Consider the following 13,204-nt stretch of genomic DNA (forward strand, 5'->3'; position numbering starts at 1 on the left):
CGTTGTTCCGTGATCCGTGTCAGTTTTTTCTTCCGTGTGTCTTCCTTGATTTTTGGAGGATCACCAGACCAGAAAAGTGAAAAAAAAAATCTAAGTCAAGTTTGCCTTGCAAATGATAGGAAAAAAACGGACACGGATCACGGACGCGGATGACAATCTTGTGTGCATCCGTGTTTTTTCACGGACCCATTGACTTGAATGGGTCCGCGAACCATTGTCAGTGAAAAAAATAGGACAGGTCATATTTTTTTGACGGACTGAAAACACGGATCACGGACGCGGATGACAAACGGTGCATTATCCGAGTTTTCAACGGACTCATTGAAAGTCAATGGGTCCGCAGAAAATCATGGAAAACGGAACAACGGACACGGAACACAACAACGGTCGTGTGCATGAGGCCTTATACTTACCTGTGCTGTCTGTGACCGGCCGGGCGCTCCTCCTACTGGTAAGTGAAAGGTCTGTGCGACGCATTGAAAGTCAATGGGTCCGCAGAAAATCACGTAAAACGGAACAACGGACACGGATGCACACAACGGTAGTGTGCATGAGGCCTTAGGCCTCTTTCACACGAGCGTGGCGTGTAAGGGCCCAATAAGATGCGGGTGCGTTGCGGTAAAATGCGCAATTTTTCTGCACGAGTGCAAAGCGTTTTAATGCGTTTTGCACGCGCGTGAGAAAAATCGCCGTGTTTGGTACCCAGACCCGAACCCGGACTTCATCACTGAAGTTCGGGTTTGGGTTAGGTGTTGTGTAGATTTTAATATTTTCCCTTATAACATGGTTATAAGGGGAAATAATAGCATTCTTAATACAGAATGCAAAGTAAATTAGGGATGGAGGGGTTAAAAAATTAAAAATAAAGTTAACTTACCTGCTTCATAGCTGCCGTTCTCTGTTCTATCTTCAGGACCTGGCAAAAGACCTGTGGTGACGTCACTGTGCTCATCACATGGTCCAATCACATGGTTCATCACCATGGTGAGGGACCATGTGATTGGACCATGTGATGTGACATCACCACAGGTCCTTTGCCGGCAGCTCAACATTAAAGAAGAAGACAGAGATCTGCAACTACACGATCAAGTGGACTCGGTGAGTTAATTCTTTTATTTTTAACCCCTCCATCACTATTGTACTATGCATTCTGTATTCAGAATGCTATTATTTTCCCTTATAACCATGTTATAAGGGAAAATAATAATGATCGGGTCACCAGCCCGATCATCACCTAGCAACCATGCGTGAAAATCGCACCGCATCCGCACTTGCTTGCGGATGCTTGCGATTTTCACGCGGCCCTATTCACTTCTATGGGGCCTGCGTTGCGTGCAAAAACGCAGAATATAGAGCATGGCTAAGATTTTCACGCAACGCACAAGTGATGCGTGAAAATCACAGCTCATGTGCAAAGCCCCATAAAAAATGAATGGGTCCGGATTCAGTGCGGATGCAATTCGTTCACATCACGTATTGCATCCGCACGGAATACTCGCCCGTGTGAAAGGGGCCTTATACTCTAGAAACACTGCAAATAACGTAAAAACTCTAATCATAGACTTTAAGGGGAAGAAGACCTATTTCTGCCAGAGGCTGAAGGACACTGATTCTGCACACAGCTCAGGTATATTGTCCTTTATACTCAAGAAACACTGCAAATGACAGTAAAAATTCTAGTAATAGCCTTTAAGGGGGAAGGGGACTGATTCTGCTAGAGGGTAAAGGACACTAACTGTGCCCAGAGCTCAGGCATATTGTACTTTATACTCAAGAAACACTGCAAATTACAGCAGATTTGTACCTATGATGACACTGGCTGACCTGTTACATGTGCACTTGGCAGCTGAAGGCATCTGTGTTGGCTCCACGTTCATATGTGGCCGCATTACTGAGAAAAATGATGTTTTAATATATGCAAATGAGTCTCTAGGAGCAACGGGGGCGTTGCCATTACACCTAGAGGTTCTGCTCTCTCTGCAACTGCCGCACCCTCTGCACTTTGACATGGCCAGGAAGTGTAAAAGTGATCATGCCTGGCCCTGTCAATCAAAGTTGAGAGAGTGCAGCAGTTGCAGAGAGAGCTGAGCCTTTAGGAGTAACAGCAACACCCCCGTTGCTCTTAGAGGCTGATTTGCATATATTAAAATATGAAAATATGATTCTTCTCAGCAATGCGGGCACATATGAACATGGGACACAGATGCCTTCAGCTGCACATTAAACACGTCAGCCAGTTTCATAGTTACAAATCTGCTTAGTAGCCTTTTAGGACATTTGGTAGGAAACTCATTTATGGGATTACCCCTTTAATTAAGCTCGCACTGTCAATTGTATCATTTCAGTTTCTTTAGGCTACTTTCACACTAGCATTCGGGTGTCCGCTCGTGAGCTCCGTTTGAAGGGGCTCACGAGCGGACCCGAACGGATCCGTCCAGCCCTGATGCAGTCTGAATGGATGCGGATCCGCTCAGACTGCATCAGTCTGGCGGCGTTCAGCCTCCGCTCGCCTCCGCACGGCCAGGCGGACAGCTGAACGCTGCTTGCAGCGTTCGGGTGTCCGCCTGGCCGTGCGGAGGCGTGCGGATCCGTGCGGATCCGTCCAGACTTACAATGTAAGTCAATGGGGACGGATCCGTTTGAAGATGCCACAATGTGGCTCAATCTTCAAGCGGATCCGTCCCCCATTGACTTTACATTGAAAGTCTGGACGGATCCGTCCCAGGCTATTTTCACACTTAGCTTTTTTTTTGCCATTTTAATGCAGACGGATCCGCCCGAACGCTAGTGTGACATGATAATTGAGCTGTATGTCTACTAGTCTACAGAACTACTAAAGATCTTGTTGAGCTATCCTTCATAATCATTTATCTGAAGTTTCTTCTGCAAGATTTAAAAAAACATACACAATCAAAGTACAGTGGGGTCCAACCCTCAGGACCTTCTGATCAGCACAAAGAGGGGTACTGCCGCTCGGCCCAATCAGTCCTGTTCAAGTGAATGGGCCCCGGTGGTTGTGATTTAGGCTACTTTCACACTCGCGTTTGGTGCAGATCCGTCATGGATCTGCACACATGGATCCGCACCGATAATACAACCGCATGCATCCATTCAGAACAAATCAGTTTGTATTATCTTTAGTATAGCCAAGACGGATCCTTCTTGAACACCACTGAAAGTCAATGGGGGACAAATCCGTTTTCTATTGTGCCATATTGTGTCAGTGAAAACTGATCCATCCCCATTGACTTACATTGTGTGCCAGGACGGATCCGTTTGCCTCTGCATCGTCAGGCGGACACCAAAACGCTGCAAGCACCGTTTTGGTGTCCGTCTCCAGAGCGGAAAGGAGCCAAACTGATGCATTCTGAACAGATCCTTTATCCATTCAGAATGCATTAGGGCAAAACTGATCCGTTTTGGACTATTTGTGAGAGCCCTGAACGGACCTCACAAACGGAAAGCCAAAACGCCAGTGTGAAAGTAGCCTTAATTGTATCTTTTCCAATAAGGCTGGTGGCTACCCAACTTTGCCAGACTCCTGAAAGGCACGTCTACCTACCCCCTCCCAACTCCAAGTGGGAGCTGTAATGCCCGCCATATGCATGGTCACCTAGCTTTCCCAGAAACAACCTGGCAGGAGAAGATGACTTTCTTAGGCTAGGGCTACACGCCGACATTTGTTGCGCAAATATAATGATAGTCTATGGTGTCGCACTGCGACTCCCGACATGCTGCGACTGTGACACGACAGTATCAAAAAATCCATCCAAGATGGATTTTTCTGCGACTGTCACGTTGCAGTCGCAGCGTGTCGCAGTGCGACACCATAGACTATCGTTATGAAAATTGTCACGTGACACATGTTGCAGTGTAGTTGTGCCCTATGTGTCACGCGACACATGTCGTTGTGTAGCCCTAGCCTTAACGATAAGGATGCCTGATCATGTCTATAGATCGGTCGGAGGATACTGATCGCTTGATGGTGTCCCCCATCGGTTGCAAAACTACAACTCCCAGCGTGTCCTGACAGCCTGCGGCGGCTCCAGTTTGGAGACCCCTGGTCCACAGCAATGTGATACAGAAGCTGGATTTCCCTTCTTGATTCTGCATCTTGGCTCACGTTGCTTTGCACGACTTCCTGTCCTGAGTATATCTGGATGTAATGCTGGTCAAAAAAAAAGAAGGGATTACTGTATGTGATGAATAGGAGGAGCTTCCACTAGTGACACACACACATACATATACTCGCACAGTCCCATATACTATACTGCAGCTGCTGATGTCATCAGGAATCACTGTGTGCTGAAATCTAACACCACCAGGCAGGATTCTCCTGCAGTCACAGACAATCTGCACTGAACACAGAAGGAGCTGGAGTTGTTCTGCTGACTGCGGAGCCCAGCTGGCCCAGAAGAACTCGCCAACTTGTCCCAAAAGTGGCAGCAGGACCAGGTGCAATGTGCCACTGATGGGTGCCAGTCCCTGGATTTTGCAAGCCATGCCAAGGGGTGGATGTGCCTGCAGCTACCTGAATCTTACACTTGGCTTCTGATTTCGATTAGATCTCAGCTGTGTGGACAAATGCAGACAAATGCATTTAGGAGCTCAAAGGACAAGGAGTGGATGCATCTCTCCCATAGCAAAAACGTAAGTCGCCAGGTGGGAGGTCATGGGTACAGTCATTGCTATGCCAGTTATAGAAGGTACAGAGAACATGTAACTCTTTGGCCAGAATTCCTGCTGAACTGGAAGTCTCTTGGTTACGTTGACCGGCCAGTTCTGACCTGCAGAAAGCCTTAAATGCCTTGGGTTCGAATGAATTGCAAGCCCTTGTGGCTCACGTGTGATAAGATCAGTTCTGTCACTGCCGTCATCTCCTTTGGACAAGGTTCTCCGTTTTATTTTATTATTACATGTTGCAGTCAATATTTGCTTTACCGTTGCCACAATGTTATTACCGGTATATATCGGCAAGATAGTCCACATGGTTGGCAACGCCATCCTGCAATTTTGTTGTGCACCCTGTTACCGAATCAGGCTGCCCTGGCTGCGTCTCGTAAAACAGACGCAACAAGTTTCCCACGTTTTTTTTCTTTTTTTCTTCAATCAGCCGTGATGTTCCAGGGATGAAGATATAGGTAGAAGTAGACGCAGGGTGGACTTCGTCAGGATCGTGGCTGTCCATTGAGGTGGCTCGTCCTTATATATACAAATTGGCAGCGCTCCAGAGTTTAAGGCGAAGTCATTAATGATTTTATTCAGCCGGACATATTGTGACGCAACGTTTCGGACTGTATGCAGCCCTTCATCAGGCCCAGTGTGGGAGCCGTCTCATGCCGGGCCTGATGAAGGGCTGTATCGAAACGTTGCCTCAAATTATGTCCACTGAATAAAATCATTAATTACTTTGCCTTCAACTCTGGAGCGCTGCCAATTTGTATATATAAGGAGGAGCCACCTCAATGGACAGCCACGATCCTGACGAAGTCCACCCTGCGTCTACTTCTACCTAAGGACGATATAGTTCCCGAGGTGGAGTTGGGGACCAATCTAGACGAGCAGCACCCTGTGAAAACCAGTGCTAGATGAGTGATGTGATCATTTGAATCTCAACATTGAGGTGGCTCGTGTCATTGAAGGCTGACGACCACGTTAAGAGTCAATGCGTCACGCGCGGTGACTTGTAAAGTGGCCCCGTCTGGCCGGACAGCTTCTGCAATGAGACAAATAGTTGAAATAGATGACAGGAGGTGAATTTGTTTGCCTAGTGGCCTGGGTATACACTGTAAGGAACCGCCAGCTATATGGCAGAGTAAATACACCCCCCTCACCGCCCCGAGGGCTGCACTTGAGTGGAAAGTATGTATGAAAATAGAGGGGTATGAAACATTTCTGGGACAAAAATGGAACCCTGAGCGCTGTGTAAAAGCTATTTACAGGGGATGTCACTGACAGCCATTCTTAGCCGGTCTATTTGTGACAGGAATGACACTAACTGGAGGTCTACTGGGCTGCTAGCTGATATCCCCCATATGTTAGCAGTTTGGGAGACGCCATCCTTCACATATTTGTATGAACTTGTTGTGAGAGGAACTCGGGCTGCAACCACTGAGGGCTCCTCAGCTCCTAAATGTATAACCAGGAGTCACATTACACAGGCTCTCGACATGCACGGTGGGGGAATCGTGACTGGCCTAGTGATAAAGAGCGAGGATATGGCAGGGGTATACGTCCTGTATCAGGGTTTATTCACACCTTGCCTGTAAGAGCGGTCTGGCGGCATATGGGTTTTTACTGCCTCCGCCAGATGTTACATGGAAGTCCATGGAATTTAAACAAATATTCCTTTCAGGGACGGAGAGGGGTGGCTGTCTGCAGCGTGCCGTATTGGTGGGATTTTTTTTACGAAAAAAAAAATTCCATATGGTTATCATAGAAGCTGTTCACGGAGCGTTTCATGGAAGTGCAGAAAAATGGCATTCAAAAATAAAGACGGCTACAGTAGGACATATTATGGCTGCAACATAAGACCCCCCCCACCCCCTTCCCTGTGGTTCTATAGGTCACTATAGGGCTATGCAGGGATCTAGCTTCAGTTCACTACAACCAGGGGTGCACCACCAAAGAGGCCAGGTGAGGCGATCGCTTCAGGCGACAAGAGGGGGGGTCAGTGGAAGGGCCATGTGCAATGAGCGCTTTCATTGTTGCAAAGGTGTTAGGTTAAGAAATTGGCATTGGGTGAGGGGAGGGGGGGGGCTCCGTTTCAGTTTTCGCCTCAGGCAGCAGAAAGGCTAGGTGCACCCCTGACTACAACCACAGGGATATCAGGAGTTAGAGTCCCTAATAGGTAGTATGTGGCAGTCGAAAATGTGTCCTTCAGAGCAGAAATAGTGATTCCGTTGTATAGTGTTGCTATTGGAAATATCTCTTTAAATGTGGGAGCGATCCAATAATAATATATGAGGTGTCGGAAATGATGAATTCCCTTTCCCGTCTCGCGTTGGGACATAGATTACAGGTTGTTCATGTACAATTCGCAGTCTGTGGACCTGCGGAATGGAAAGTTGCATAAAATATGACTTTCCAGTGATAACCCCATGATAGGGAGATTCTGCATGTGCAATAACAAGAATGCGGCCATATGTACCGTAAAAAACGAACATTTTCCACAGCGAGGTTGCATGAAGAAAATCTGCAGCATTAGGCCACCTGCTCACGAATGCAGGTGAACGCACGAGATCCGTATGCATTTCCGTCTGCGTTTCTGCAGTATATCCGCACCGAAATCCGCAATGTCTATTTTCTGTTTCTGCACGAATAGCACCACCAGCAAAGTGTATGAGAATAGACAAATCTCATGCACATTTTGCTTTTTCATTCCCTGCAGAAATTGACCTGCCGTGTTTATTTTGAAATGCGCAGCGTGTCAATTGTTTGTGCGGATTTCACCCTTTTTTAATGAAAGCGTGAGAGCTGCATCAAAAACTGCATGTGTTACTTTGGTGCAGAAGATCATGAAAATTTTGTGCAGAATTTATGCAAGACGCACCCGTTCGTAGGTCACCTTAGGCTACCTGCACACGTGGCAGATTACGCGCTGAAAAACCCCCCCGCAGAATAAGGGCTCATTCACACGACCGTTGGTGTCCCGTTCCCGTATTGCGGATCCGCAATGCACAGGCATCGTTCCGTTGTCATTCCGCATCACGGATGCGGACCCATTCATTTCAATGGGTCCGCAAATCCGGAGATGCGGAACGGAACACTCCGGAAGCACTACGGAGTGCTTTCTGGAGTTCCGTTTTGTGCCTCCGCACCGCAAAAAGATAGAACATGCTCTATCTTTTGGCGGAACGGAGGGATCGCGGACCCAGTCTAGTGAATGGGTCTGCGATCTCCCCATGCGCCTGCCCCACTGAAGGTGCCCGTGCATTGCGGACGGCAATTTGCAGTTCACAGCACGGGACACCAACGGTCGTGTGAACGAGCCCTAATACAGTACCAGCAAAGTGTATGAGATTAGAGAGATATCATGCGCATTCTCTTCTGTGCAGAAATTGACCTTCCGTGTGGATTTTGAAATCCGCAACATGTCAATTCTTTGTGCAAATTTCAATGGAAAGGTGAGATCTGCAGCAAAACTGCATTAAATCCACACAAAAAAAAACTGTAACGTGCGAATTTTGATGTGTATTTGGAAAAAAACATGCACATTTTCTGTTTTCAAACCCGCACCTGTATGCAGGTAGCCTTAGGGTGCATGCACCCGACAGAGTAGTTAATGAGGTTTTCCTTGCGGATTTTGCTGCATTTCTACATCAAATTCTCAATTCAGATTTTGATGCAGATTTGCCCCAGATATCACCATTTGCATTGCAAAAGGTAAAATCTGCTATGAAAATCTGGACAAACCGTGGACGTGCTGCAGGTTTCAAAACCTGCACCAGAAGGCATTTTCTGCACAGAAGATTTCTTCACCGTATGGAGAAGTTTTTGAAAACCTCATCTACTTAGCTGGTGGTGTATTACACTGCAGATTATCCGCGCTGGAGATATGCACCATTTGCATGTTGCCTCGCAGTAGAAGGAAAGTAGTGAGATTTTCACAAATCCTACCCACATGCTGTGGGCATTTCCCGCAAGAAAATCCACAGCGGACCCACTGATGGCCGTAGGTGAACCGCCATGTAAAAAGAGTCTGACACAAGAGTCTGAATATTATTTTGATTCTTTAAAGGGGTTGTCTCGCTTCAGCAAATGTAGAAAAAGTTAATACAAGGCGCTTACTAATGTATTGTGATTGTCCATATTGCCTCCTTTGCTGGCTGGATTCATTTTTCCATTACATTATACACTGTCCATTTCCAGATACAGCGCATGTGTGCCTATGTGCGCTCTTCCGCGATCCCGGCCACCAAAGAGGCTGATGCCTTTTCCTGTAGTGTGCAAGCACGACCACCGCTGCTGCATTGCAGGGTGGTCGTAAGGCCTGGAAACAAGTAGTACATAATGTGATGGAAAAATGAATCCAGCCAGCAAAGGAGGGAATATGGAGAATCACAATACATTAGTAAGTGCCTTGTATTAACTTTCTCTACATGATAAATGCCGCTTGCTGAAGTCAGACAACCCCTTTAAGTCACCTCTAGCAGCCTCCTTCAGATTAAACACATTCCAGATTCCCGGTTGCGCTGCACTCTGGATGCTCCTTGGCATGTGTAATGAAGCAGGCACTGCTACGGAGCTGTCAATGACCTTCTCACGTGGCAGGCTGCTAATACTGCCGATCTCCAAACCATTCTTTCTGACTTTCTTTTTGTTCATTTTGATCCTTTGTTCTAAGCATCGGCTACAATTAATGATCACACTGTCGCAACGTATTCCTCATCGCTGTACAATCAAGGGACGCAATATACAGTATATAAATGAAAAATTTACATTGTAACACAAAGATTTCATAAAAAAGGAACAGGAACTACTTTGTTACAAAAAGAGCACCACCCCTGTCCACAGGTTGTGTGTGGTATTGCAGATCATCCCCATTCATTCAGTGGAGCTGAGCAGAAATTCCACACACAACCTGTGGGCGGAAGTGGTAATGTATCTGGAAGAAATCAGCCATGTTTTTTCTGGTCCTAGACAACTCCTTTAAAGGCTATGGACACCTTTCGGGGGATTTTTTTTTTTTTTGATGGTTGCATTTTGGGCTAAAATAATTTTTTGCATTTGGTGTTTATAAAAAATTCTCAGCAGTTTTTGTGATACATGATCTTAAAAATCAGTCTATTTGCAACCTGTCCCTCCTGAGTTTAATCAGCTGAGGGCTCATGTGAAGTCTTATCTCTGATCTCCTGACCTCATAAACCATATTCTTATCAGTTTGATAAAGAGTTTAGCTATAATGAGTGCTTATGAGGTCAGCAGATCAGAGAAAAGACTTCACATGAGCCTACCTACCGCTGACTGATTTTTAACTGCATGTATCAGAAAAACTTATGAAAGTTTTTAATAAAGACTAATTGAAATTTTTTTTTATTTTTTTTAGCCCAAAATCTGTAAAATGCAAACATACAAAAAAAATTACCCTGAAGTTTTAGAAAGCCCTTAACCACTGTAGTAGGATGGAAGACTTATCATCTAAAGCAGGGATGGCCAACCTGAGGCTCTCAAGCTGTTGCAAAACTACAACTCCCAGCATGCCCAGACTGCCTACAGCTATTAGCCTACAGCAGGGCATGGTGGAAGTTGTAGTTTTACAACAGCTGGAGAGCCACAGGTTGGCAATCCCTGATCTAAAGGAAAGGTAGTAAAGGATTTAAGAGCCCTATAAAAGGATTTTCCCAGCCCAGACATCCACTGCGTCTAGTAGATGCAAGTCCCACTTCTAGGATAGGGTCCCCTGACCTATCTGGTGAGGCAGCCGCTAAGCATGCTCGCTATTTCTGTAATTCCCATAGCAGTGAATGGAGAGAGCTGTGCGCTCTCTGCCTGGATGCACTGGCTGGTGCCCATCTTAACAGGTGGGTCAAGGACCTAATGTTCTCCAGCAGTTAGTTAGGCATACCCCCATAGACTTCATAAGGACCCCCTCTATTAGCCAGTGTGAAGAGCCACCATGAACAGCAGCTCTTGCTCTAACTCATTGCAGCCATGTATTACTTGGTCACTTTCATGGGCTACGAGAAAAGTGGGCGACCAGAAAGAGCATAACCCAGCAATCACAGGTGATCCCCCAGTGGTTAGAGAAACCGGACCTCCAGCAATCAGTTGATGGCCGGGGAGGTTTCAGGGCAATCCTGCTAGGACAACATTTGGGCCATCTGTTTGAACGGATTAGTCTTTTCACACAGTGCAGTCAAATTGAGGTGTTTGCTGTGATTTTTGCAAAATCACACACTCTGTAATTTACATCTTGAACTTTTTTTTTCTATATTGTTTCAAATAGTTTCTCCTACTTAAAGGGATCTGTCCTGGTAACAGATTCTTCAGTCACTCTGTCCCAGTCCACGTAATTTTCCCTTTTCTCATCCTCTCCGTATTCCTGGTGATGGGCTGGAGGTATGTTGATTAAAGGGGTATTCCCATCTCAGAGAATGGGGGCATATCGACCACCACCAAGCGTTCCTATTGGCCCGCCAAAAGTAGCCGAGTGGCGCGCTTGGTTATTTTTGGAATCCCCATAGAAATTACCGGGAACGCACTGCGCTCCTGCTCTCCCCCCAGTCTGAAACTGGACCAGTTCCCATGAGTAATGGAGGTGAGCACTGTCTGGTATCTATATACTGGACATTCATAGAAGATAATTCATTCAAGTTTGCACTAAAGGACTTTGAATAGTGGGTCAGCAGCAGCTGATCTTAATGGGGTATTTCCATCACATACAATGGGGGCATATCGCTAAGATGTGCCCCCATTGTCTGATAGGTGCAGGTCCCACCTCTGGGACCTGCACCTACAAGGAGAACAGAGCGGGGAGAACTGTGGCTGGAGGACCCTGGGTTTCCCGGGGACCGTCCACCACCAAGCGCTGCTCCCATACAAGTAAATGGAAACGCACCGCGCACGCGTGACCCTGCTATCATTCATTTCTATGAGGCAGACGGAAATAGCCAAGCCAGTGCTCGTCTATTTTCAGTGGCCCCATTGAAATGAAAGGAGGGCGGCTTCGCATGTGCAGTTAATTTCCCTGCTCCGTTCTCATTGTAGGTGCGGGTCCTAGCGATATGCCCCCATTGTATGTGATGGTAAAACCTCTTTAAAGAAGTATTCTAGACTCCTGGTATTGATGACCTGTCCTCAGGATTGGTCATTAAGATCTGATTGGTGGGGGGTCTGTCCCCAGAAGCTTCTAGATCAGGAACTAGTGCTTTGAATCGAACAGGAACAGCTCCGTTCAAAGGGTAGTGGTGATACTGAGTTACTGCAGCTCTGTCTCCATCCACTTGAATGGGAGCAGTGCTGCAGTACCCCAGCTCGGCCACTACACTTTGAACAGAGCTGTGGTTCTGGCTCCATTCAAGAGCTACTTTCAATTCTAGAGGTTGCAGGGAAGAGCCGGTCACTGAGGGTACAAAGTGTCAGACCCCACCAGTCTGATATTAATGGTCTATCCTGAGGAGTACCCCTTTAAGCTGGGATTTATATGGCAGGAAAGTTCAGAGCAAGAAAGACAGCTCTAGAGCAATGCTGCCTCCTGAAGCAGCCGATCGGCGGGGGAGTCGGACCCCCCACAGACCAGATATTGATAACCTATTCTGAGGATAGGTCCATCGATATCTTACTCCTGGAAAACCCCTGCTGGAAATAATGAGGTCATTTCCACATCTCAGTCAATTAAGTGTGAGCCATTTTCAATAGCTACTTGATGTAACACAGTCCACCACCCTCCTGGTCTGTCCTCCTATGAACTTGTGTGTGATACAGAATAGCATAGTAAGTCCATACAATCTGCAGCACTCATTAATCTTCTTTAGCCTTGTATCGGATTATCCAGCACAAGCCAGGGGACTAGTATTCCTAATGGTGTGCGTGCCGTGGCCGATAGCAGGACACTATTGATTGCGTTCCGCTGCATACCCCATATTGGGAAGGTAGACTCGGTGTCGCTTTAAGAATGACCTGGATCACATTGCTGGGGGGTAGGAGTCAGCAGATACATAAAGTCAGGACCACACACCATGTAGATGTTAGGCATGTAGTGTATACGTTCTTCCAGAAAACAGAGGACCCTGTGTAAAAGCTGTACGTGGATTCCTTACTCCAGTAGCTCATCATAGAGCGCCCCCTATATGTCTGTGTAACAATCCATTAGTTACTGTGAGCCATGGCGTTTATTAGCTTCATCCTTGGGGGGGGGGAGTTCTATCTCTCCTTGGAGAGAGGGCCTTAGGCTACTTTCACACTAGCGTTTAAGTTTTCCGGTATTGAGATTCGTCATACCGGAAAAAAACGCTTCCATTTTGTCCCCATTCATTGTCAATGGGGACAAAACTGAACAGAATAGAACGGAAAGCTCCAAAATGCATTCCGTTCCGTTTAGTTGCGTTCCCAGACCGGAGAGCAAACCGCAACATGTTGTATTTTGCTTTCCGTCCTGGGATGCGGAGCAAGACGGATCCGGCATGACCCCCAATGCAAGGCAACGGGGACTGATCCGTTTTCTCTGACGCAATCTGCCACAATAGAAAACGGATCCGTCCCC

The 13,204-nt window shown here is 46.7% G+C and overlaps 1 protein-coding gene across 1 annotated transcript in view; it reads left to right on the top strand.

The window, feature by feature from the left end:
• Positions 1–4,364: 4,364 nt before the first annotated feature.
• COL24A1 (collagen type XXIV alpha 1 chain) overlaps positions 4,365–13,204 on the top strand; it is a 231,165-nt gene continuing 222,325 nt past the window's right edge. The window contains exon 1 of the mRNA XM_044301461.1: positions 4,365–4,650. Coding sequence (XP_044157396.1) covers positions 4,595–4,650 — 56 coding nt within the window. The 5' untranslated portion in view covers positions 4,365–4,594. The remainder of the gene's footprint in view (positions 4,651–13,204) is intronic.

Source organism: Bufo gargarizans, chromosome 7, assembly GCF_014858855.1.
Source record: "Bufo gargarizans isolate SCDJY-AF-19 chromosome 7, ASM1485885v1, whole genome shotgun sequence".
NCBI classification, from domain to species: Eukaryota; Metazoa; Chordata; class Amphibia; order Anura; family Bufonidae; genus Bufo; species Bufo gargarizans.